This window comes from Metopolophium dirhodum, chromosome 2 (genome assembly GCF_019925205.1).
Source record: "Metopolophium dirhodum isolate CAU chromosome 2, ASM1992520v1, whole genome shotgun sequence".
Lineage (NCBI taxonomy): Eukaryota > Metazoa > Arthropoda > Insecta > Hemiptera > Aphididae > Metopolophium > Metopolophium dirhodum.
Window position 1 is genome coordinate 1,111,173 of NC_083561.1, and position 25,847 is coordinate 1,137,019.

A 25,847-nucleotide genomic window follows, 5' to 3' on the forward strand; every position below is an offset into this window, starting at 1 on the left:
CACGGAAAACGTGTACCTATAGTGAAAACCCGCCTTAAGTGTCTGCCATAATGGTTGAACCTCGTTTCGTGAACAAATCATATCTATAGGATAATATATTATTATACATATTTCTTGTTATCTCAATAAAATAAGAAAAAATATAGCGAGTTAGATTTAACTGATAAGTAATAATAATTATGAAATATTATGTCAAACAATAATTATAAAGTATGACTTTAATGCCGGGAAGTGGGTTGCAATCAATCATTAAATATTTAATGAATCAATAATGAGCTAATGGTTCCATATACATGATTTTGTAGCGCATAATTCGACCATTAAATCAATACATTTTTTATGCAACCCAGCTATATAATCTTTATTCTTTAATATAAATAAAAAAGGAAATTAAGTATAGTAGGTATATGAGGTTGGAAAATTAAATCGTGTTTATAAAGCATAGGTATGTCAATAAATAGAAAACAATTAACACTACACTTATATAAAGTATATAGATATTGTAGTTGTAAAGTTGTATAATTTATTTATTACCAATAAACGATGTTTATTTAAAATAACACAATATGAAAAAACACAAAAAAACTTTTTTTGGGTAAATAGTTACTTAATTACTAATTTATCACAACATTATGAATATATCGCATAAGGTTGCCCACAGACCAGAGCGATAGTGACATATTTATTATATTATGTAGCTCACTAAAAATCGTGTCTCGATGTAAAAAACGTTATCAATTTTCATTTAAGAATTATAATTTGTAATTTATGGCTTTGATCAAGTTCATTAAAATAAAAAATGTCATTTAAAATGTTGATAAATATGTATCATATGGATATAATAATATTATATATCACCTTGGTCTTTGGGCATCTATTTATACGTACAATGGCATAGTCTTTAAAAAATGTTCAAACTAAATAAAACAAACAAACAATATTTTTGCACTTAAAAAAAATACGAATAATTATGGTTTTCATAATCATTACTTTATATACTAATTTACTCACTCTCATGGACATAATAATATGATATAAATTACCTTAATATTTAATCAAACAATAAATTAACAATATTTACTTTGCCTATAATAAATGTTTAGACAATTTTTTTAACGTATAAAGTGTTGAAAAAGTATAAAAACTATATATTTATATTGCACTCATATTTTGGTAATCTAAAGTAAATAATATAATATTGGTAGTTAGTAAAAATTTTAAGATCATTAAAATAATAAACAAATATAATAAAAACTTAAAACATCAAATTCAATGTAAAATATCTATATTCTATATAAACGGTTCACTACTTTGATAAGCTAGGTAAAAATCAGTAAGTACGCAGATTGATTATTGTTGTGCATAGATACTACATAATATATCTGTACACATATATATAGATTGTTGGTAAACATATAAAAAAATAGTTCAATCTATAATTATTATAGTCAATATAAACATTTTGCGTTTATAGTACTTATACATTTGTTGTCTACCTAGCTATGTACGTCATCGATCACAAATTATATTTTAATATTGCACTTTTTAAAGATAATAATAAATATGATATTGCACAAACAACACAAAAAATAATAATAATAAAAATTGGTAATATTACGTAGATATATAGTTTTGATGTTTCGTTCTATTTAGGCAGTATATCGCATGAGGAATAATATTAAATTAAATATACAATTACAAAAAAAAAAAAAAAAATAGTATGCAAAATCAAACTTGATAATATTAATCGTAATATATTTTTAATAATTATAAAGTCGTGAAAGTAATTAAATATTTGTTTTATAAATATAAAACATCAATTATTTCCATTAAAATGTATTTTCAATTTTTAAAAAACAACAAAAATATAACCGAATGAAACAAAAATGAATAATTTAATTTTCTTAAAAACTATAAGGCCTATCAATCAATGGATCACCACTAACCAGTAGGTAAGAAAGTGAGTTGATAAAATATTTTGTTCAAAACATAAATGCTACATTATAGTATGCATAAAAATTAAAAACATTTAACAATCCTTATGATTGTAGATTTTTAGTCAGAAACTGGAAAATAGTTTCTAATCAATAATAGTATACACTATAAAAAATATTTTAAATACGACTAGAATGATTTATTTATATGTGAATATTATTTGAAATCCAATAAATTTGTTATATTTGTTACTTTTATTTGTTATTTATATATTATTTTTTAATTAATTAATATTACACAAATTACAGTAAATACTTGAATACAAATTTCGAATTTGGCTCGGAAAACAGTATAGATATACTACAATAGAATTTAAATCGTGTGAACATCTTGGTGTAATATTTTAATCGAGTGAATATCACCATAATATAATATGATATTATACACACTCCATTCCATTCTACCACTTGAATAACGAGAGATAATTTTAAACTCGACAACATGGTTAAAAAATATTATGTTTTTAATCAATACGAACGATAAACATGGCAGGATTTCAGTCACTGTTTAGAAAGAAAAAAGTACAAAAAGGATTTTAAAACTGGACTTCGACATAAAATATAATATTAGATATATCGACAGAAATACGTCGAATGGCACATGGGTTCTATTAATTATTAGTATAGGTACCTATACTTACGGAAGATATTTTAATCAACTTAATAATTGTTCTTAACAAAATAAAATAATTATAGTCAATATTTTGATTTTTGGCACATTTCATTAGTATGTGAAAATCACGCTCATTACATATTTACCTATTACCTATATCTGTCTCATTACAGATGCGGTATATTTATATGTACACTGCAGACATACTCGTAAACAATTTATTAATATTACATGGTATCGTAACAGTGTATATTGAAAAAGATAAATCCCTAGGGTATTAATTAATTATTGTTAAATCATGTGAATCGGTTCGTAGAGTATTCGTCTAAGTTCCTTACCTACATTGGAGTCGTGTCTGTCGACGGACGGACGCTGTGACGTCGGACGGACAAAATCCACTTTATGCAATTACTTTTACCCACGCACGAACGTTGCAGATAACGATTTGTGGAAAACAATTTAATATTATGATATACGGACGTAATAATGTACTGTCATAACGTCGTTAAGAAAGAAAATCATACGAGAAACTTCGCGTCAACGATGATATAATAGTAATAAATAATACATAATAAATAATAATACAATTAGGTAATTAATACGCTACAATATAAGTAATATACCTAAAAACGCTATAAGTCACACGACGCAAGTCGCATTTGTTCAGGAAGTAAAAACCACTGACCACAGTCCACGGCGGTTGCAGGTTTTTTTGCACGGTCCCGTTACCGTGTTCGCGGTAGGTCGCGAGTTATCGTGCTCGTATCCGTCATACCTATCATATTATAATAATATACACCTACTATACAAAGTAAATAGTAGGTATACCTCCAGTCGATAAACGCCAATAATAACGAATTAATGACGACGCGGACAGAAGGTACACTTTACATAATCCCCACCCCCCACCCCCCTCCACACAACGCCCACCCCACCGTTACACATTATTTTACATTAGCATCGTCACTGCACGTTTCTGAAGAACATGCTGAGCTTCCACACGGCCATGGGCTTTTTGAACACGGTCACGGAACCGTCGCGTTCCATGCCGCCCAAAAGGTACACCGCGTACTCTTTGACTTGATGATGCTCGACGACTGCACCGCCACCACCGCCGCCGCGACCCATCGCCGACGCGCGTCCAGCGCTCGCGGCCCGCGTCGCTTTCGTCGACGACCGGACGTCCGAACTCGAGTTGAACGCCGTCGACGAGTTTAGCGCCAAAGTCTTGGGCGGCGCCGGACGGTTCATGTCGCGCATTTCGAACGCGTTGTCGCTGTCCTCCAGCAGGCTGTCCGGCGGACTGTTGAGTTTGACGTAATCACCTGCAGCATAAACAGACGAGACGTCGATAAATACACTTTAGTCCATAATATATTATTTTGATAATAAACAATTTAATATTTTAATGCAAACGTGCATTTTGCAGACGACCCGCATATATAGTCCAGGGGCGGATTTAGGATTATTTTATACTGCAGGGTATGCTATACATTATTATTTCACGTCACATTTATATCAGGCACAACAATTATCATAAATTATGTAATTTCTTACCGAAGAAAAATTAAGGTTAAGGGGATTCGATACCGTGATTTTCTGTTTTTGTCTAACATACACGCGACATAGGATTTTAGACTGGTTCTTTGCCAATCATACCAATTGATCTAATGAAGTGATAAGAATTCTAAAAACAGATTTGAATTTGTCGTCAAGTCTACTTGAAATCGACTTTTCCACATTTTTGATTTTTTGATTTTAACTTCTCCAAAATTAAAATACAACAATTTTTAAATACTCTTTTTTAATATGACATTTATAGGAATTTGGGGAATAATATCAAACATGTGGAAAAGTCGATTATAAATAGACTTGACGAAAAATTCAAATCTGTTTTCAGAACTCTTATCGCTTTAATAAATCAATTGGAATGTTTGACAAAAAACACGTCTATAATACTATGTCACGCATGTGTTAGACAAAAACAGAAAATCACGGTATCGAATCCCCTTAACGCGACCGATGGGTCGATGGGTGCCAAGCACACCACCACTGTAGTAATAACTGATTATGCGAGTAAGTACAAGTAATATAACTTATTACATTATATTATTAATATTATTAATATCATTATGGTAGGGTGGGTTTTGGATTTTATTGGTAGAGGTACCCTAAACTCGTATACTGGCGAGACAAGTCTGAATAAACTATAAAGTTAAATCAAACTCGACATACATGCGGGTACACTACCTACCTATAGAATATTTAAGACGTGTTAAATAAAAAATAGTATTTAAAATTCGTTTTAATTTTCTCTCATAACCCAATTCCGTATTGTTTTAAACCCTGAACAGTGAAACTATTCGAAAAAATTGAGTATAAATAAAATATTTTCTAAATTAAAATATAAGTTATTATGAAACTACGCGCTACGGCAACAGCAGTTAGACTATTACAAACTTTTAGTCTGAGTAAAACTAGTTTAAAATTAATGCAATCAGGATATTCCTGTAGGTATAATGCATATAAATATGTAAAACATACAGTTTATAGAGGATCAAAATGGAAAAAATACAGAATAAAATTAATAATAATATTGCTACGGAATGAAAAAGCCTAAACCGTATTTTTTATAAAATTATCGTAACATTATATTTCTGGGAATTCGTGTATTTTTTGTGTTTAATATTTTACGAACAAGAAATTTCATTATTAATATATTTGATAAGAATTTTTTAGGGTTATATGTACAATTAAAAGCGGACAAACCCTCGGGATATCATTAAAAGTAGTTACGCCACTATGTTTTATTGTCGCTTAGGGACTAATAACCACTAAAAATAGCCAAAATATAATTTGAAAAACCAATTTGAATTAAGCATAATATACGTGTTGCTATAGAGGGTTTTCAGCTCACACTTCATACATTTTATTTAAAAAACATAAACCTAAATATATATAATATTGTTTGCAAACAAAAAAAAATAATATGAAAATAATGATTTGGACACAACTTTTGCATAGAAAAAGACATGAAATGTGTGGTCGCATATAATGGTTTTATTAAAAATTACTATAGAAAGATCTAATTTATTCTTTTAAACTTTTTTGGCTGCAAACTTTGGTGATAAAAATATTAGCTAACCCCTCAGACTTTGTAATGGATTTTCGCCAATGGCAAATAATGACGGCACGACTGATGCCGCCAGCGGGGACAACTTATATAATATTTACTAACGGAGAGGGATGAACCGGTGTTATTGTTCATAACGAATCTATACATATATACATTATATACCGTGCCAGTGGCGTAGACAAGGGTCCCTCAGCCCTCCCCGAAATTTCAGGAAAATTTAAAAGTGTTTTCAGTGTTCATTGAACGTACTACCATATTGAGTATAACAATGATATTATACGAATAAGCGACGTAATTGTTTATTAAAATTGTTATTTGCAGTAAAAGTCTAAACTGTTATATAACCACAGGCTTATCAGCATACCAAACTTATGAATGATCCTAGTGGAGTCCCTCCTATACACAAAAAACTACGAGTAAATAAAAATTCTGGATACTTATGCCGGGCTATATATTATTAGCATGCCATGGCTACAATTATGATTCCTATATTTTCCACTTGTGATCGAGTTTTTACCCACGAAAGAATCAAATACTTATGTGGGTAACAATAATAATATTGTTCATCGCTAAGTTTTAAACTTTATCCCTTCAGACATTATTTGGGATTGGGAGACTACTTCACGTGTAGGTGTTTCCTGGATGACTGGATAACGCTAATAAACTGAAGTGCCTCAACTCAAAGAACAACAAATATTTGTTGGACAACAGCCCAAAAGTATTCGAGAGACTCAATTAAATATTACCGATTATTGTACTATAATTTACACAAATCACAGTACTTATATATATATAGTTACCAACCTTTGGATATGGCGTTCTGTATGTCGGCCACCATGTAGTTGGGGTTGGAGAAGCACATGGGCCCGTCACCACTGTTGGGCGACTGGTGCACTGTCTCGATGCTGACGTAACCGGAAGTGATCTCGCCCGGTTCCTCGGGAGTGCTGTACGGGTTGCCGAACCGGGCGGACGCGGAACTGGTCATCGGGTAGCTGCGCCGGTTGAGCGTCTTGTTGAGCGTCGACGACCCGGACGACAGCGGCCCGTTGGGGTGGAACCGCATGTGTACGGACCCAAAATCGTGATCGAACTCGACGCGTGGGCTCGGCGCCTCCTCGCCCTCCAGGTACACGAGCTTGGTGGCCTCGACCGGGGTCAGGGCCACCCCAAAATTGGGCACGGACATGGGGTCCCGGGGCATCCTGCACGGCGGGAACGACGACTTGTAGCCGGGCGGCGACGCGTTCGACACCACCGGCGATATCAGCGACCGGGCGATAACGTTAGCTGACTGCGACTTAACCATGTTCTGCTGTTGCTGCTGCACGTGTGAAGCGTCGGCGGACACCACGCTGTCCGTGCTGCTCAGAACGCTGTAGGTCTTGTTGTGCGCCAGACGGTACAAGTTGAGTTGCGAAAGTTTCGATATTTCTTTCAGAATGTTCACGTTCGAGCCGCCCAAAGACGATGCCCGGGACTCAGACCGGCACTGGTGGTGCCACTGATGCAGGTGGCCGCCGTTATCCCGGTCACCGCTGCTGCTCTGCTGTTGCCTGTCCGCGGACCGGCCGCTCCTGGACCGCCGAACCACGATGGGTGACTGTACGCCGTTTTCACGGCTGCTCTTGGTCGTCGACGTCGACGTCGTTTCCAACACCGTCAGCGTCACGGCCTCGCAGATCGCCGGGGGCTGCGGATAGGTAGTGTGCACTTTTTCCCAAGTCTCGGTAGCTGTAAGTAGAATATTGAAACGTTCGTAAGGGTAAGGTTAGGTGTACAATGTAAGATGTATACAAGTTTAATATAACTACACCCAAGAGTGGTATTTTTAATTATTTTTAGAGGGGGGACATTTTCTAAAAAGGCCTTCTTTTTGGCCTACCAAAAATAAAATGAAAGCGTCGGTATGCGTTTTATACCTGATGGATATTAAGTAACTGAGTAAGTATGTTTTGTATGAACTATGAAATAAATTTTTGTTATGTGTCCGACGTTTGAAAATATTGACCAACTACCAACCAAGTACCAAGTACCATGTGAAGGTGTGGAACAGTAATATTTATTATATATAATTTGTACAAGGTACATTGTTGTAGTTTGTACCTATAGATGTCGGTATGGAAGTTGTATGTGTTAGTATGTTTCTTTATTTGTTCTATGTTCGAACCACAGTTTCTACAATATACTATTTTATATAACTATATAAAGATAGATGCTACTTATACAGTTATACTGTCTACTTTGTAATATCATAGATGTATACAGTATACCATAACGACTACAGACCAGATGAAACAGCTGTTGTTCTATCTACAACCGGGGTTCGTACTAATTACGACCATGGGGCACGAACTAATATTCTTAATCGTTAAAAATCGTCGAAACAAGAAATCATAAAACTTGATACTATATAATTTTCATCAAAATAAAAAAAAAAATAAACTCTTAAAAGTAAAAATCTTAGGTATAATATATATAGAAATAGAATTCTGTTTTAACTAATTTAAAGATTTCTGATAACTAATGTTACTGTTTTATTTTATATGATTTATTATAAAATTAATTTTTCCTTGTTTAATTTAATTATATGATGAAATATAGGAAAAATATAAGAAGTTTATGGCCTGCAAACATTTAAGCACCAATAACTAAGAAACTGAAATTACGCCCCTCACTATGCCTATATAATACATTTTAGGCATTATTTTTTTGTTTGTTTTTTATAGTAATCTGACTAATTTGTACGCATTTTTATGTTTACGTAAACATAACCCATTATCTACGATTCAACACAGGATAAAAAATGTGTCGGCTGAGTTTACACATTTAATTATGATCATTTTATTCACCGCTTAGTTGTTATCATATTTAATATCGTGTTTTAACGGAATAAACTAAAACAGTAATTTAAAACTATTTTAATTATTTCATATTCATTACCTACAGTTTGTTTAATCCTAAATATAAGACATGGTATATTATATGAATTATTACCGAAATAAAATTTCCACAAATCATTACTAATCTGCCCTCCTTTTTTTCCACCAAAAATAATCATAGAACCCATCACTTTGGAAGCACAGTGGCCATGCAATAAACCTGGATTTACTTTGGTCTTCAAGATACTCCATTTTTTCTTCACTGAAACAAAATATTATTTCTTAATACAGCTTACAACAATTATGCGAATTTTGTTGAAATAATATTTATTTATTTTTCAATAAATTTAAGCATTTTGCTCAAATTTATTATTATTAAAATATGCAATGTTTAAATATTATATGACTTATATTACTATGAACAACAAAGTATAAGAATAATAAAATAAATATAAGTATTCCACCTCACTATAGAAGTTAATAAATTAAAATATATTGCAATGACCATTTGAATTTAACTAACAATGTTTTACAATTTAATATTATAGCCTATAGGTACCAACCAAAATCAAATCTCCACAAATCTGATCTTTCGTGTAAATCTGTCATTCCACCATAAACCCACATTACATCGTCGTGTATGATTGCTGAATGTTTGTGTCTCGCTGGTGGTAGTACTCTTCCTTGAGAAAGTAAATGCCATGACTCGGTATCTAAAATAAAAAGAAATTCAAATGATTTTAGTTTATTTTCTGAAGTAAAAAAAATAAATGTTGACGCATAAAGCAATATTATACATATATTACTTCAAAACTATGAAAAATATAACTATAACAGCTTGAGAAATTCAAAAATATTTATAATTTATATATTTTAAAGTTACCGAAGTGGAAAGCCCACATTTCATTCGTGGATCCTTTTAGGTCTCTATATCCTCCATAAATAATCATTGAATTTCTATATACTAACGCAGTATGACCTCTTCTGCCTTTTGGTACATTTGAACCGGATTTTCCTTTGACTTTTTTCCATTGATTATCCTAGAATATTAAAAGAAACTATTTCCATCAACATGTTTGAATTATATTATATTATTTATATTGCTATATACTATATTGTTTTCAAAATCCATTAACTACTGGCGTTACGGGGTGTTGGTTAATACATAATATTTGCTGCGGTTTAATGTTCTGAAAGAGTCGATGTAAATACCGACGTTTCCCTCGTCCGCATTATAACGCCAACCAGCATTATAATAACGTTCCCCTCAATGGGCATGCAGCAGTTGCATCGACATTACGAGGGTGCGTTTATTAATAAATACCATTTCGTTTTATAGCGCTCAAAATATAAGCACCTCAGAATGCAAAGTTGTAATTTATATAATATATAGGTATAATGGTGCCAATATATATATACACAAACACACACAAATTTAAAGCAGCACGTTTATAAAATTGATCCATTAAAATTAAATGAACTTAAACTCAACAGCTGATGTTTAGTTTTTGTACGTATTACAAAGAAAACATTTTACATAATTTCGCATTTTTATCAATGTATTTTTATTATTTTTAAAATTTTAATTCTACTTCAAAGGTTATTGAATCTTCCAAAACTGAACAGAAAAGTGAATAATGAATATAATCAAATGTTTAGCTGCAGTAGGATTGCGTACCTATAGGATATTTTTTTATGTTTTTTTTAAGACATATCAGTAGTTATATTACGTATATTCAAACAAATTTAGCAATTGTATAACAATCAAAATGGCAAGTAATTGAGAAAATGGTATAAGGAAATATTTATTGTTATACATTTACAAATTACAACTTAAACTAGTATAATACGAATTTGTTTTAGTGCCTTTGTTTTCTTGTCAGAGTTTCACAAGACATTATATAAATGTTGTAATTTAAGATACTACTAGAAAACCTATTTGGTAATTCTTTTAAAAACATTGTTTATCTTTGTACAATCATAATAATTATTTCATTACTTTAAAAGCATATAACTGCGTAGTGCTTTAAAATTCTAATTAAATTCAGTAGGCATAATCTAATTATTTAAACCCAGTAATTTGTTTGTTTTGTATATCATATTATGTTTTTATTTAATGAATCATTTTTAACAATTAAGATTAATAAATTAGTGTTGTAAAATTAAATACCATTTATTATTTAGACTACATATTGGATAATTTATTTAAATTAATGATATACCTACATATAATTACAGGTACCGATATATTAGATAGTACCTATTTTGTAATAAATTTTTTGAAAAATACCAATAATACCCCAAGATTTTTAATATTTTTTTTGTTTTTTATTTGTAGGGGGGAGGAACGGTTGGAACGGTTGGTTGAAACACGTTTGTATGTGTGGCATGGATTTGTAGCTAAAAATCCCGGGTGGTCACCCATCCGGGAACTAGCAACAGCCAGCTAGCTGTACCAGTCTATACGTACACTCAGAGCATTTCCGCAGTTGAGTGTACGGACCGCGCCACACCAAGTCACTTGATAATTATTATTTTGTTAATGGATTGATAATTTAAAATAATATATAAATTGAAACAATTAGGAACAAAACAGGCAATATTAACATTTTACAAACCTACTATCGATATGCATTTATATAATATTGATCATTTTCTATCTGTATTTTCATAATACTAATGTATTTTACAAATCATATTATTATACAATCCTACTGAACAAGGATTAACATAATATTATCCATAAATTGTAACACTGCAGGCGTTAAAGAAGGGTAACTTAATCCCGAGGCAATAATGTTGAGTTATCCCGATACAAGGAGAATACTGATTTTAACGAATTTTAAAAGTATATGACAAACAAACTCTGCTACCCCATCGATTCAACTTTGTAAAACCTAGTGTAATACGGATATTTGTTGGCGTCGAAGGAGGAGATATAATTCTCGATTCGTTAGTTATGGCCTACGGGGGCGCAAACGCCAGTTGCAGCTGCCACAACGCGCAATCCATCAAAAACAAATGAAAAAAAAAGTAGATAAATAAGAAAACAACAGTGTACGTGCTTCGAAGTCCGAATAACCGCCCACCACACTTGTAAGAAATTGGATTATCTCGATTGCGCGTCTTGGCACTTTTCACGGCAAATGATCAACTTTTTCTCCCATCTATACGCAACTGCAGCGTGACTACGGTTTACACGAGATTTTGATACGAAGCCAAAGTACGCGCGATGGTCGTGAGCTTTTATCGGGTGTAGGTAGAGGCAGTATATGTACACACAAGTCGAATAAAACAGTCACCCCTCTCAAACACATATAGTGCTATAGATGTCGTATATATCCCTATGGGGATAAAAATGAATTGTGCCACCCGTATTTTCTGTCTATCTCTCTCACTCTCTCTCACTCTCTCCCTCTCTCTGAACGAATAGCCCTTCGGCAGGAAGGAGTAGCTACATGGGAACTGGGAACCCTCGTCGTCTTTCACCCGCAGCGTCAAATTAAAAGGAATGTCGGCGGACTAGCGTGTGACACTCGTGGTTTTTGCTAGCAAAACACGGAACGTTGCACTGCGCTTAAGCGCAATTAACGAGTTCCAGAGTGCGTTATAATTTCCAGACAGACGTGGAGTGGAGGTGGAAAACGAAGAAATGTTCAAGTATTATAAATAAATATAAAAAAAAAAACGAAAAGAAATATACATAATAATATGTAATATTACATAGCATATAGGGGAGAAAATGGATTATAGACTTCAAACGAGAAAAACGCACCAGATATATTCAAATCATATTATGCGCTAAGATAATTTACAGAAAAATTCTAAATGTATGAAATTTAATATTTATTAAACTACGACGAAATTCTTCCTACCATAACTGATAGTTAAGTTATTACAATATTGAATATATAGTCGAATTATTTTTACTGAACTAAATCATCGTATAATATACAGTTTTTTAATACATTTAAATATTTTTTAAACTTATTTTTCTAACTATATTTTTATTTTTTTGATCATTTTTAACAAATTCAGCTACAGTAATGCCAATTATACTTACATTACCTATATTTACATGTTATTTTAATTCTAGGTTAGGTAAAATACAATAATAGCACTCAATTAGTAAGAAAATTCAGTGAACAATTTAAATCAAATTTAGTTTGAATGTTGCATGTTTAAATTGTATTATATTTAACAATTAATTTAAAAATTTAGTAATTTTAAGTTACTTTGATTTTGATATACTCGTTAAGACTTGCGAGTATAATTTCTAGTTAAAAATTCTGTTAGATAAAATATAAATACTAGGTATATATACTTACGCAATACGCATATAGTATTTAAAATTGTGCGTTAAAAATAATATAATCAGTATTCTAATTCAGGAGTTTAATTACTGAATATACTATTATACTGTTCTAATTCTAAATACATCACTTTTAAGTTAGATTTTTTAAAATATATTTTTAGATATTGAAATGTAATGTTAAATATATATTCAAGAACATCTTGTACCTAGTTGAATATTAATATATCATTATTTACTAATAAATACGATGCTAGCTTAATGATATCGCATGCATCACCTAAATCCGAAACACATTAATAAATAGAGATTAGATGACATAGGTAGGTACCAAAAGTAATTTAAGTAAAAGGATGAATATAGAAGACCAACGTTTTTAGTAACATTTTAAAATTTAAATAAATAATATTTAATATTTTTGTTGTGTTGTATCCTTTTAAGGTCAGAGTTCAAAACATTCAAAAATGTCTATGAAAAATATACCCAGAAGAATTTTATAAATATTTGAGTTTATCTAAGACAATACCCTAAATCAAAGTTGAAATTCATGCTTTCATGACTATATAAGCAGTGTTGGGTATTACTACTATACCCTATTCAACAAAATGTCTAGGCTTAGTGGAAGGATTCCGTGTTCTGAGACCGTCATATATAAATAAATAATATCCCTCCAAGATGATTCCAATTGTTAGAATTTCTTATTTCTTGTGGCTTTTTTTTTTAACCATTTCACACTAACAGATATACAGATAAACAGTATATGGTATGTGTATTGTTTTATTTTACTAATGATTTTCAGTTTTGTTAAATGATAAAAGTTATTAACTTATAAATTAAATACATCAATAGTTTTAAGATTCAATACAAATTTATTAAGTTTTGAACCCATCACAATTATTTTTTTTCCAAACTTCGAGAAAAACTCAATAATTTAATATACAAATTTCATGTTAAAAAGGTAGTTTAAACGCATCGTGGATAAAATGTAATGAATTATATGTTTGATAAAACCAAATGGGAAAAATTAATATTTTACATTGTATATTATACAAAGTATATAATATACACTATACGGTAGGTAACGAAATTAACGTGACGTTGGGAATATCTTGCACATTTTTTAATTATAGCACATAATTTTATTACAAAGATCGTGAGCCTATAAAACTGACTCGTGCAGAGTTGGTGGATATAATGACTAATATTATATACAATTTTATAGATTTTATACGATTTCAAGGATAAGGATGGTCTTAATTACTTATTGAATTAGCATTGGTTATTAAAGCGTGTAAACCACTATTATTTACAATATTATGCAGTATTTTTGAAAATATAAGTTTAAAGGAAAGATTTTGAGCATTTTTTATTTTTAGACCATTGTAAAAATGGGGCTATTAGTCATATATTATATTAAAAAAACTGCACTAGAATATCTGTATTATATTTCAAATTAGAACTACCGATTTTCCAATTACTTAATTAACATACTGTAGATTTTAAAATATACAAAAGCCAATACACATGTGTGATATTCAAAATGCAGGCCCACTGAGTCACCATGAATTTCTGACAGGGTTTAGCGGATTTTTTTATCCAATTTATACATTTCACCTTTTTTTTTTAAATAATAAATAAGTCTTTGAATTTTTACAGGGGTGGACTCCTATTAATTATTACTAGCCTTCAAGGTAAGAAAATCGACGGAGTATTCAAAGATATTGTGGTTTTAATATTATAAGCTTGTGTAAATGTATGTTCCCAGTTCTCACGTGTACCTACTTTCAAACATATAATACCATATTTCCATGGGAAATTCAGATTTAAAAATTATGGTGACAAGAAATTTTAACATTCAATACAATTATGTTCGAAATAATGCAATCAAGTTCATGCACATTACAATATTACGGGTAAATATAATGTTAAAAGTTGAGTTTTAAGTTTGTTGTATCTATACAGTATACCTTAATTATAAATAATACTGCAATTTAATATTACTTTAGGACAAATTTTTTATTGCTATTTAAATTAATGGACTATAATAGATAATAAAATATGTATCATGTAGCTGTTTTAAATCGTCTATGATAACGATAATAATTCTGATCTAATTCAAAAAAACAGTTTTATGGCATGCTTTTCTGAACTGAAGTTTAACGTTCGACAGCTTTACGTTAAGTATCATGACCAAAAGTCATAAAAACAACTACCAATATCCATTCCATAATCTATGTATCCAATATAAACTCCATTTTTAAAACCCTTAAAAACCGTATACATTTATATAGTACCAAGTATTTCAAAAGTATACATAAAAAGTTTCGATTTTTTATGAATTGTGTTTATTTCTCTACGTAATATAAAATAAATGTTTACCCATTACAACTACGGTATGAAATCAAATTATTAACCTCAGGGTCTAAGATTGTATAAAAATGAAAGTCATTATCAGTAATTTGAAATGACGGTTGGAGTCCGAAATCTTAAACCATTGTTACTTGCAAAGTGCTTTACTGTTACCGTAAAAACGAATCGATTATATTTAGTTCTACACTTCTACCAGAAGAAACTCTACTTCCATTTCCCCCCCCCCCCCAATAAACTGTCGTCAAGTACAATTTTTATTACTTTGAGCCTTTTGGCCAAAGGAAGGAAGTGAAAAAAGTCAACTTTAGATGAATAAAGAGGGCGAAATGGTAGAAATATATAACTGAAATTAAATAATGTCCTGCAGCTGCATTGCTGCTCTATAACAAGCTTTTATGATGGGATTTAACAGGAAAATATATTCAGATTATTGTCACAGTTGCAGCACATTTTATGTAAAAAAAACCAAGTAAAAATTGCTGAAGGATTTCATAATTTTCATCCATTAATCATTCATGTAATAACTGATATGAAAGTTGAAAATATTAAAAATACTTGTTGTGATTTAATAGTATAATAATATTACATTTTTATCAATAAAAAACGACAAAATCCAAAAATCATCGTGTTTTTTAAAATGTCCATATCCTAAAAGTACTTACATAAATGTTTGTTTCTAAAATTAAATTAATGATAATTGATTATTATAGCCTATTAAAGTTGACAACCCAGTCTTGAGAATATAATAAACAGCTTAAAATATTTTTATATACATATATATTTATTGTTTTTAAAATTTGTAATTATTATACTAGAGGGAAAAATCTTTAAGATACTCTATACATAATAATATCGTTACTGTATATGAATATGTGTGTTCATTGAATAAAATATCAACAACATTTAAGACCATTATTTACATAACTACTATATTATAATAAGAGTATTTTAGATATTGTACTTAAATATATAATCTTCAAAATATTATCATACAAACGATATGCATAATAAAAATTACTTATTTTCAGAATATTAACAGAGTAATATTATCATCTTATAAATCCAGTACCCGCAACAAATTAATGAATTAATTTAATTACAATATAACTTACTGTCAATATTTGATATTTATTTTTACTTTTATTTTAAATACGTACATTTTTAACTCTAAAACGTGTTCATTAAACTATTATTAAATAGTAATATATATATATATAACTTATAAGTATATTACTGTGTATTTAATACGCATTTTAATAATTGTATAAAGTATATCAATTACAAATATAAACATCCAATTAAAACCGAATAAAGTGTATGAAAACCATACATCAATAAAATACCTACTATAGATGGTAATTAAAATATTAAGTACGATAATTAAATGCTTATATTTTCAGCTATGTAAACAAATGCAAACTAATTAGAGGAAGCATTTTTACTCTTTAAAAAAACGTTAAGTAATTAAAAATAGTAATTAAACCAAATGAGTCTCGTGAATATTGGTTTATGTTTGACCAATAGTCATCTGTGTCAACTATTATCTAGTATATAAGTGTTAACACTTTGCATTGCCAATTACATTCGTTAGTAACCATTTTACAGAGCATCTGAAATTACTAAACCGAAAGTATTAAAAACAATCATGAATCGTTTAATCTTCTTCGCCGCTACACTCTCATTAGTCTTCACCATCGCCAATGCACGAAGCGTATCAGACATCGACAACAATCCCGAAATTTTAGAAGAGTCTACTACAAACGAAATGTTGGAAGATCCTACCACCTACGAAAAGTCGGAAGATTCTAATACTGCCACCGATACAACCTATAATTCCGCGGATGTGTCTGAAGATTCGACTAAGTTAGATTTAACTAACAATGAATCAACTGAAGCACTGGAATATGAAATGGCCACCGAAATGGCTGACATGATAACGTACATGACAAAGTCCATGGCAGATAGATCGAAAATTACAGAAAACCTGAAAAGTATGAGCAACAAATCGAATATCGATGAAGCTTCTATGAAAAACCTTGTTAATCATCTCGTAAGTTTTAAGGAAGACGATAGTGCGATGGAGGATCAAATCAAACGTGTAAAGGAATATAGACAACAATTTAAATCCGCAATTCTAAAATTTTTAAAGAATTTGCCATTAAACACTGAAGATGCACAAAAAATGGAAAAAGAACTACGTAATCAGATGAATCAACGATTACCTAATATCCCAACTTCAGAAGATATGATGGATATTCCTGCAAGTATGCAAACTATACTACCAAATTAAATTCAAAATGATTTAATTTATTTTGTAATTGTACTTTAAAGTTTCCAATATTATTAATTGTGTCGTCCGTTTGTTTTGATCATATTTAAATAAAATATAAAATATTTTTAACCAATACAATTTTGTATTTATTTATAAAAAATAAAATAACACCTTCGCTATAAATTACTGTTTGTGGAATTGTTTGTGCTTTATAATACATAAAGCACATTGTTGAGTTAGAAATTCGTTTTATAACGATTATAATGTATATTGAAATATAATATATTATAATTTGCAAAATTATTATTACAAAATGAGGGGTTTAATTATTATGCTAATTGGTTATTATTTTTAAGTACCTATCCAACTAGATATAACTAATTAAATTAACCAACCATCGACGGGTGTATTAATTACTTTTGTTTAAGTATTTAGGTTTTTTGAAAAGATATTTTTTTTTTAATTACTAACTATAATAATATATTTAATAAAATAAAACTTAACCTCTTTCTGACATGATTTCATTCTTTACTTTAGTAATTCTATTTATTTTATAAACCTAGTCACTAGTCAGAACTAAGAAGTATATGTAATTATTTATTTATTCCGAAAAAACTACTGTTCAAAATGTATGTGCAGCAAGAAACAATTTATCAATGTCAGTGCAAGTAACGACAATTTCAACATCACTTAGAAACCAATTCGGTTTTTTGAAAGAAAATCAATCACTTTCTTATTTAAGACGATTAGATTATCATTTGTATTCGACTGGTTATGTCAATTTATTTTCTTATTGTAAGGAAAAGCAATATCAAACATATTATGCTTTATAATATAGACAATAAATATTAATATAATAATAATTATAATATATGCCTATACTCTATACTCTATAGACTATTAGACTATATTACAAACCTACATGGATATGTTAATATATTATTACATATACTTCATCTTGTAAGGGTTTTTCGTTTCACACAGTATGCATTACCTTAATACTGTAGGACCATAGTGGAGACTCAGAGGCAGACGAAAACCCCACTTCTCCACCGAAAACGTATACCTTGTCTTGATAAACGACTGCTGTATGTTCTTGCAAATTTTGCAATGAATCTCCTGTCGGGTGCAACTGTTCCCAGGTGTTATTTGCTGGAATTCAGAAAACGAACGAGGAACATTGTGAATAATTTAAGCTATAATATTATGCAATACATTACATTAATCGTTATGGATTACCCCCGTGAACCATATATTTGAAAAAAAAAACTTATATTATTTTCTTGAAATATTTGGTAGGTACTTAATAATTTTCTTTGAAATGTGAATAATAGTATAAGTATATATAACTATAGGTACTGTTAGAATTTTAGTATATAATATCTTTAAAATCGTAAATTTTAAACAAATAAAACAGATAAATTAAAAACAATTATATCTATGGACTATGGATTATATTTTTTGTCGATGTTTTTCAAATGCAATTAGATAAAATGAATAAGTATAATTATTCGTGTCATATTATATCATACTTGTCTTAATTTGTAACATTTAACAAAATATTAAAATAGTATATCTTAATTCTTAACTAAAACAAATAAAAGCTATAGATAACTTTTCAATTATTACTATTTTATTTTCCAGACAAATATAACGTACAATGGCCACACTATATTATGTACTATAATTCAAGAACACTTACACTCAAATTTTATAATCCGAGTAAAAGTTCTATTATATAAAGTGTATTGTGCTCAAAATTATTATATTCTACAATTTTCAACCACAAGTTATATGTATAAGACCTCCAATTTAAATTGCTCTAGCATTATTTCATATAGGTACTTTAGTTCTACAATGATAATAATAGTTGTTACTACATAAATTTCATTGCAAAAATATACTAATGAAATTGTCAAAAAATGAATTTAAATATTTATCCGCGTACACAAACGTAACCAAAGTTTCTTGGAAAAAAAAAAAACTTAAAAATAAATTCTTGCTTTTTTAATTAAATATAATATAATTAATATAATATGAATACGTAGGCACTATAATTTAAAAAAAATACAAACCCCCCTTATTTCAACAAATTAATCACGGAAGCAATTGTAATTCGATTGTTGTACGTTACGTCAAAATGAAATTAGAGTCAATTTGTATTCAGACTACGTGCCATACTTACACAGGGCGTATCTCCATATGTCTTTCAGGGGCCAATTGCCATTTCGACCGCCAACCACATAAATGTGGTTACCATGAACAGCAGCGCTGTGCTTGGATCTTGATGGTGGAACGCTATTGTCGCTTGTAAACGTTACAGGAGTCCACATATTACTAAAAAATAAAGAATTCAAAAGATTTGATAAAAACGCATAATATAGTATACCGAATTTAGATTATATATAGACACGAATATATTTAGATTATATCTGTATTAACAATATGGTAACTTGTATTAATCCACTCAGCAAATAACCAAAAAATTAATTACATTTTTAAAAATAGCATGCAGATTTATTCATTACTAAATTCTTATTATTTTTTAAATTGTTTCAAATATGACCTCTATCATAATATATTGTAAATTATATGAACCATATTAAAGTATTTTCCGTAGTTAATTGTAAAAGTTATAGAAGTAATATTATTTCAAACTGCACGCCTTACATCAGGGCCTGATACAAGCATATTTCTAAAAGCCCGTGAACCTAGTGGTGGATTTATGGGGTCTTCCCCATTGCAGCTTAACATTAATAATTATCATAAAAGCCACGATTTAAATTTAGATTTATCGTATTCCTATCGGTTATCTTAAATAATGTATTTAGCAAACATAATTGCTCCGTTATAAAACGATGCCAACGTTTACTAATCTATGAATATTATTAAATTATTTTATGTTAAAAATATTATTATGTTGAATCAGTTGATATTCTGTGACAGCTGATAATCTTGGTGGCTTGTTTTAGTCTTAAGGGAATATTGAAAGCAGTGATGTTCTTTTTTTGTCAAAAACAAGAGCAACATAAGAATATATGTTGTATTATTATATTTAAAATGCACCAATTGATCTAGGGAAGCGATAAGAATTCTGAAAATATATTTTAATTTATCGTCAAGTCTATACTTGAGATTACCTTTCTACATTTTTGATTTTATCCCCCTAAATCATAAAAATAATTATATTTAAAAAAAGAAATTAAAAATTTGTCATATTAAAATATTTGGAGAAAAAAATTCGAAAATGTAGGAAAGTTCATCTCAAGTAGACTTTATAAAAAATATTCTTTTTAAACAAGGACTTTCAATCCTTTCAGTCGATTTTTCTTCCAGTGGTCAAAAATTTATGCTATAAGAATTAGATTTCATATTTTTATCATAATATAAAGAAGTCGAGAATTATTTTCACCATCATGCACGAATAAATAATACATATCATGTCGTCATTCTATCACATTATATATTATGTCACTCATAATTCATAAATATCCCTATTCGCCCCACCCCCTCTCCTCAGATAAGCTTTAGATCCGCCCCTGCGTGAACCAAACCCATTTAATGTTTAGATGACTTCATTTACATATTATATAAGGTTTGAAAATTAATTATACTACTATATATTAACTATTAAATAATATTATGTGACATAATTTATGTTGTAGATTTATTAATTATTCTCGTAAGGTATACGAGCGTAAAGGGCCCCCCGATTCAAATCACCAGGTTCCTCGAAATCTTTTAATCAAACTATTTATGCGTATCTCATTAAACTTATTTTTCACTATCATAAACTGTAATACAAGTATAACTATCGTAATGTAAATTCAGTCGATTATTATTTATTATTTACAATTTAAAACACAATATAATGATGATAGTTAGAAACCAACTATTTAATTACTATTATTTATTACTATAAAATGTGGGATATATAAATTGAATAAATGGTCTGCATGTAGACTTGCAAGCCTATTATGGTAGGTAGGTAGGTATCTACAATATGCTTATGGTTGATAAACACGCGATTTCTAACACTAATTGAAACACCTTACAACAAAATATTCTTATTGAAAATTATTACTACCTACCGGCTACCTGTTGTGATAATTATACATTAACGAGAAACATTATAGACCTTATAAATCGATATTGAGCTTTAATATCATATTTTTTTCCACACAACATATTATTTAAAACCATTCAATAGTTCATATTATATCAAGCAATAATTAATGTATAACTGCTATGTACAAAAACTGGTAAAGTAAATATTAATTAATATCGCAGGTTATATATTATTATAACATCGCAATTGGTTTCTTTTTATCCCTCGTCTCAACGCAGACAACGTATTCGTATTAAGCTTTTATCTAATATCAACAATCGCGACGTCGTTATATAGTATAGAGTATAGTGTATAACATGTTCCCAGGGACGGAGTAACACGAATTCCCCAAGGGACGTTCTCCCGGCAACGATGATGGACAGAACGATTCCCCCCGGAACGATGCGTGCTGCATGTGCGTGAAAGAAGTTTTTTCCCGTTTCTCTTACCCAAAGTACGTTTTTATTTTTTTATCCTCTAACGACAAAACCATACATAAGAATCCTCGAGTTTAGTGCGATACGAGGGATGGAAATCGTGACCACGCGCCGCGGTTGCCAAGGAGGGTCGTTTTCGTTATAGGGTAGGTTGGCGATTCTTCAATAATTCAAAGTTCCAAAACGAGGGATCTTTACCGACCAACAGCACATAAATTGCCATAAACCTCGGCCAGTAGACACTAGTATTTCAACACTATACGCTCGGCCATAAGTCTCAACACACGAGAGCTTTCACTGAAATTAGCTACCGTACATGATGGGAAAAAAACCCTCCGCACCATCAAGACTGCAGCTGTCCGCGTGAACTGACATCGTCACCATAGCGTTATATGGCTATATAAGAGCTGTATACGTATACAAGTCACGTAAACCACTTTTTTCAGCCTCGATACGCATATTACGTGAATATGGGCGCTGTCGTGTGTCGTTGAAGATTAACGACTCTTTTGGGACTAAAAGAATGAAGAAATAACCAGCCGATTTTTATGGTTTTATAAATTGTTAAATATAATTGCAAATAGTCTATAATATAAAGTTAGTTTTGACTTTCTATTGTCCGCCGTATTCGCCTTCACAAACTCTCAAATAATACCGCACAATCTCTCGGGACTTGTAACTTTCGTCGTTTAAAAGATAACATTTATCCATTAGCCCCCATACAATATTTTTCTCCTCGAATAATTCGCAATAAACTCACGAGGGAATGGTGTTTAATGTTGTTAAACTGTAATTATTATCGTATATGTGATATGATATATGAGTGACATAATAATATATTGTATTGTGTATTTCTTAAACAGTAAAAATTACATTAATTTTAATATTTTACAATCAAAGTATGTAAGTACCTAAGAAAAAATAAATAAATTGCAATTTCATTGCATAAAACATTATTTTTCTTTTCGTAAATTGACATTCATATTTTACATGCATTTAAAGTCTAGATAGTAGATACTGGATTAACTAAATAACTTGAAAATCAACAAAAATACCGACAAGTAAACACCCCTATCGAATTACCAAGTACACTATATATGTAAATTTTCACCAAAATGCTTAGCTATATTGTTTTTTCTATTTTTTTTTTTTTAATATAATAATATCAAAAAATGTTTAAAGAAATAACAGACAGTTTTACAAATCTACATAGATATGAGCCCCACGAATGCATAAAACAGCCATATAATCCACATTTGTGTATAGGTATACACAATCATGTTAAGCCGTTTACACTCCATGTACTTGTCACAGGTAAGAATCCCAAAAGGACATATTTCTTTCTAGAATTTATACTTTCAGAAAACTCAATTTCATTTTTGGAAAAAACTTTAAAACTCGTGAATACATAAATTATGAAGTATAAAGTATTTCAGCTTTAAATATTAAAACCAAACCGAATAAAAGATTATAACGCACTAGGCATATACTAGACATTTTTAATGTCTAAAATATTAATAATTGGGTACTTACTAAAGTCTAAGTAAAACTCTATTCCGGGACATAAATGTGAGTAGACCTGCGATTTTAAAATGGGATTCGGATAAGATAATTTCCGTAACGACTTAGGAAAATTATATACCAACATTAAGCTCCCAAGTGGCACTATAATTTCCGGAAGAACATAATGCTTTTTCAATTTAAACCAATTACCCACGCAGTAAAAAGTAACATGGACAATAAGTATCGTAATTTGTAGCACAAAGCTAAACCCATCTAATAAATTGAATTACGTTCAAAATAAAATTGGATAATATTGATTCATAGAAGGAGGTATACAACTACAGGAAAGACTAGATTTCTTAATTTAACAATTCATAAATCAACTAATTTTCAATCATTTCTTTCATAAAATATTATAGTTTACATGATTTGTTGGCAAATATAAGAATGTCAAATATGAAAACAAATTGAAAAGTTTTTTTTATGTATATAAATTCATAAATCGTAAAATACCTACTCTTTTTAAAATGTATTTACTATGAATAAAGTAAAACCTTTTTATTATATTAAACTAATTTCAAATAAATGCTTGAATTACATACAAATATGCTAAATACAATTATATATATATTACATAATCTTAAATTAAATATTTTGAATAAATTCAAATATTGATATTAATTCATAATTGTTTTGCGGTTATTCATTACATTCTCAACCTAGTTTCATTCGAAAACGTTATCTTTTCGTATTGTCTTTATAAAATATGATTTAACAATTACCGGCTAAAATACCACTAAATAACAAAACACAAATATTTAAGAACAAATTTATGACAATTCTTATGATTTTTTGAGTCCAAAACGCAGTTGTAAATAATTATCTGTGCCATTATCTACGTCATTATGAACGGATTCCGCAAATATTTAATCATCGATATAACGTATAGCATACAATATAATATTATGCATATCCACAGTAATTATTTATGATTTTGCATGTATTCTTAGATAGAAACTTGTTTCATAGGTAATTTATTAATGTCTATAGGTAGATTCAAATATTTAAATATCAAAATTTTAAATATCATATTTTAATTTTTTTCTGGTTTATGTCACTTATTTTATGAAATTCGATACAAAATACAAAAAAAACGTAACTAATTAAAACTGAATCCAAGTTCGTATATCTATATTTGATATAAGTAGAATATAGATTACCTGTATAAAAATTATCACTTATTTATTTTATATAATTTTTTAAACACCTTGACCTTTCATTAAAATATTAAAATACAAAAATGTTTAATAATAATGCATAATTAATAATGCATATTCTTCAATTTTTTTATGCATATTTAGCTATTTTTTGGTGACTTATATTTCGTTAGCTCATAAACATTCTAACTCTAAGCATAGGTATCTATAAAATATAGTATATACCTATATTTTTCATGCAACGTTAATTCTAATGGCAAATCGAAAGTTTTTTCCCCAGAATGAATTGAAACTCGGCGATATAAACTAAAATCGGAACACTAAACTAAAAAAAATGCCGGTCAACATTAGCGCTTTTGGTATCTACCTACCTACCGGCTACACGGCTGCTTCCGGTACGACCACAAATATTTTCAGGCACAGAATTATATAATAATACAATATTATTATATATTGTACAGCCTTCGGAGGAGATTTTTTTTGTTTATCGGACGACGATTTTGCCGCCGCCTAGTCTGCTGAGATGGTGGTGGTGCGGCGAGCGGTCGTCTCGGCGGGCTGCGATGATGGTCATCTGCGGCGCCGCGTCCACGCAGTGACACGATCGTCACACGCCTGTGTGCCGCGAGTGCAAGTGCAAGTGCAAACGGCGTGTCTCCGTCGCGATCTGCTCACGCGGCGGGATAGCGAGCGATCGGGCCAATTACAACGTGTCGATGTGATAGTAATAATAACAATACGTTCGCAGGCAGCGATACCGCGGGGACCGGGGTGCCAGAGTGTACTACGGAGATCGACGCGCGCGGATGGCGCGAAACGCTCGGCGGGACGGCAGTGATAAGGCGCGCGCGGCCGCGGGATGCGCAGCGCACGCGCCCCGCAGACGCCGCGGCGGAACGGTTCGCGTGTGCGGCTCGCGCTCGCGTCGCGTCGCGTCCCTCGTCGCCGTCGTCGTCGCCGTCGTGAATGGGGTGCGCGTTATTGATTACTCTAATAATCCACC

General features: G+C 30.4%; 2 protein-coding genes across 5 annotated transcripts in view; one reads left to right on the forward strand and one right to left on the reverse strand.

The window, feature by feature from the left end:
- Positions 1–500: 500 nt before the first annotated feature.
- The window catches only part of LOC132939554 (uncharacterized), a 36,485-nt gene continuing 11,138 nt past the window's right edge, over positions 501–25,847 (reverse strand). For 2 of the 4 annotated variants that reach the window (XM_061006788.1, XM_061006787.1), the window contains exons 3-9: positions 19,765–19,916; positions 18,574–18,731; positions 9,509–9,665; positions 9,189–9,338; positions 8,741–8,887; positions 6,548–7,477; positions 501–3,932 (exon numbers count right to left, since the gene is read on the reverse strand). In XM_061006788.1, coding sequence (XP_060862771.1) covers positions 3,571–3,932; positions 6,548–7,477; positions 8,741–8,887; positions 9,189–9,338; positions 9,509–9,665; positions 18,574–18,731; positions 19,765–19,912 — 2,052 coding nt within the window. In that variant the 5' untranslated portion in view covers positions 19,913–19,916 and the 3' untranslated portion in view covers positions 501–3,570. Of the gene's footprint in view, positions 3,933–6,547; positions 7,478–8,740; positions 8,888–9,188; positions 9,339–9,508; positions 9,666–18,573; positions 18,732–19,764; positions 19,917–25,215; positions 25,730–25,847 lie in introns of those variants that run through there. The other 2 variants (XM_061006786.1, XM_061006785.1) reach the window with 2 other exon arrangements.
- LOC132939043 (uncharacterized) lies at positions 16,881–17,717 on the forward strand. Its single transcript, XM_061006040.1, has one exon. It carries the CDS (start codon positions 16,953–16,955, stop codon positions 17,595–17,597), a length of 645 nt encoding a protein of 214 aa, XP_060862023.1. The 5' UTR covers positions 16,881–16,952; the 3' UTR covers positions 17,598–17,717.

Excerpts from the sequence above, each read along its gene's own strand:
- LOC132939043 (XM_061006040.1), top strand. The coding sequence starts at position 16,953 with ATGAATCGTTTAATCTTCTTCGCCGCTACACTCTCATTAGTCTTCACC.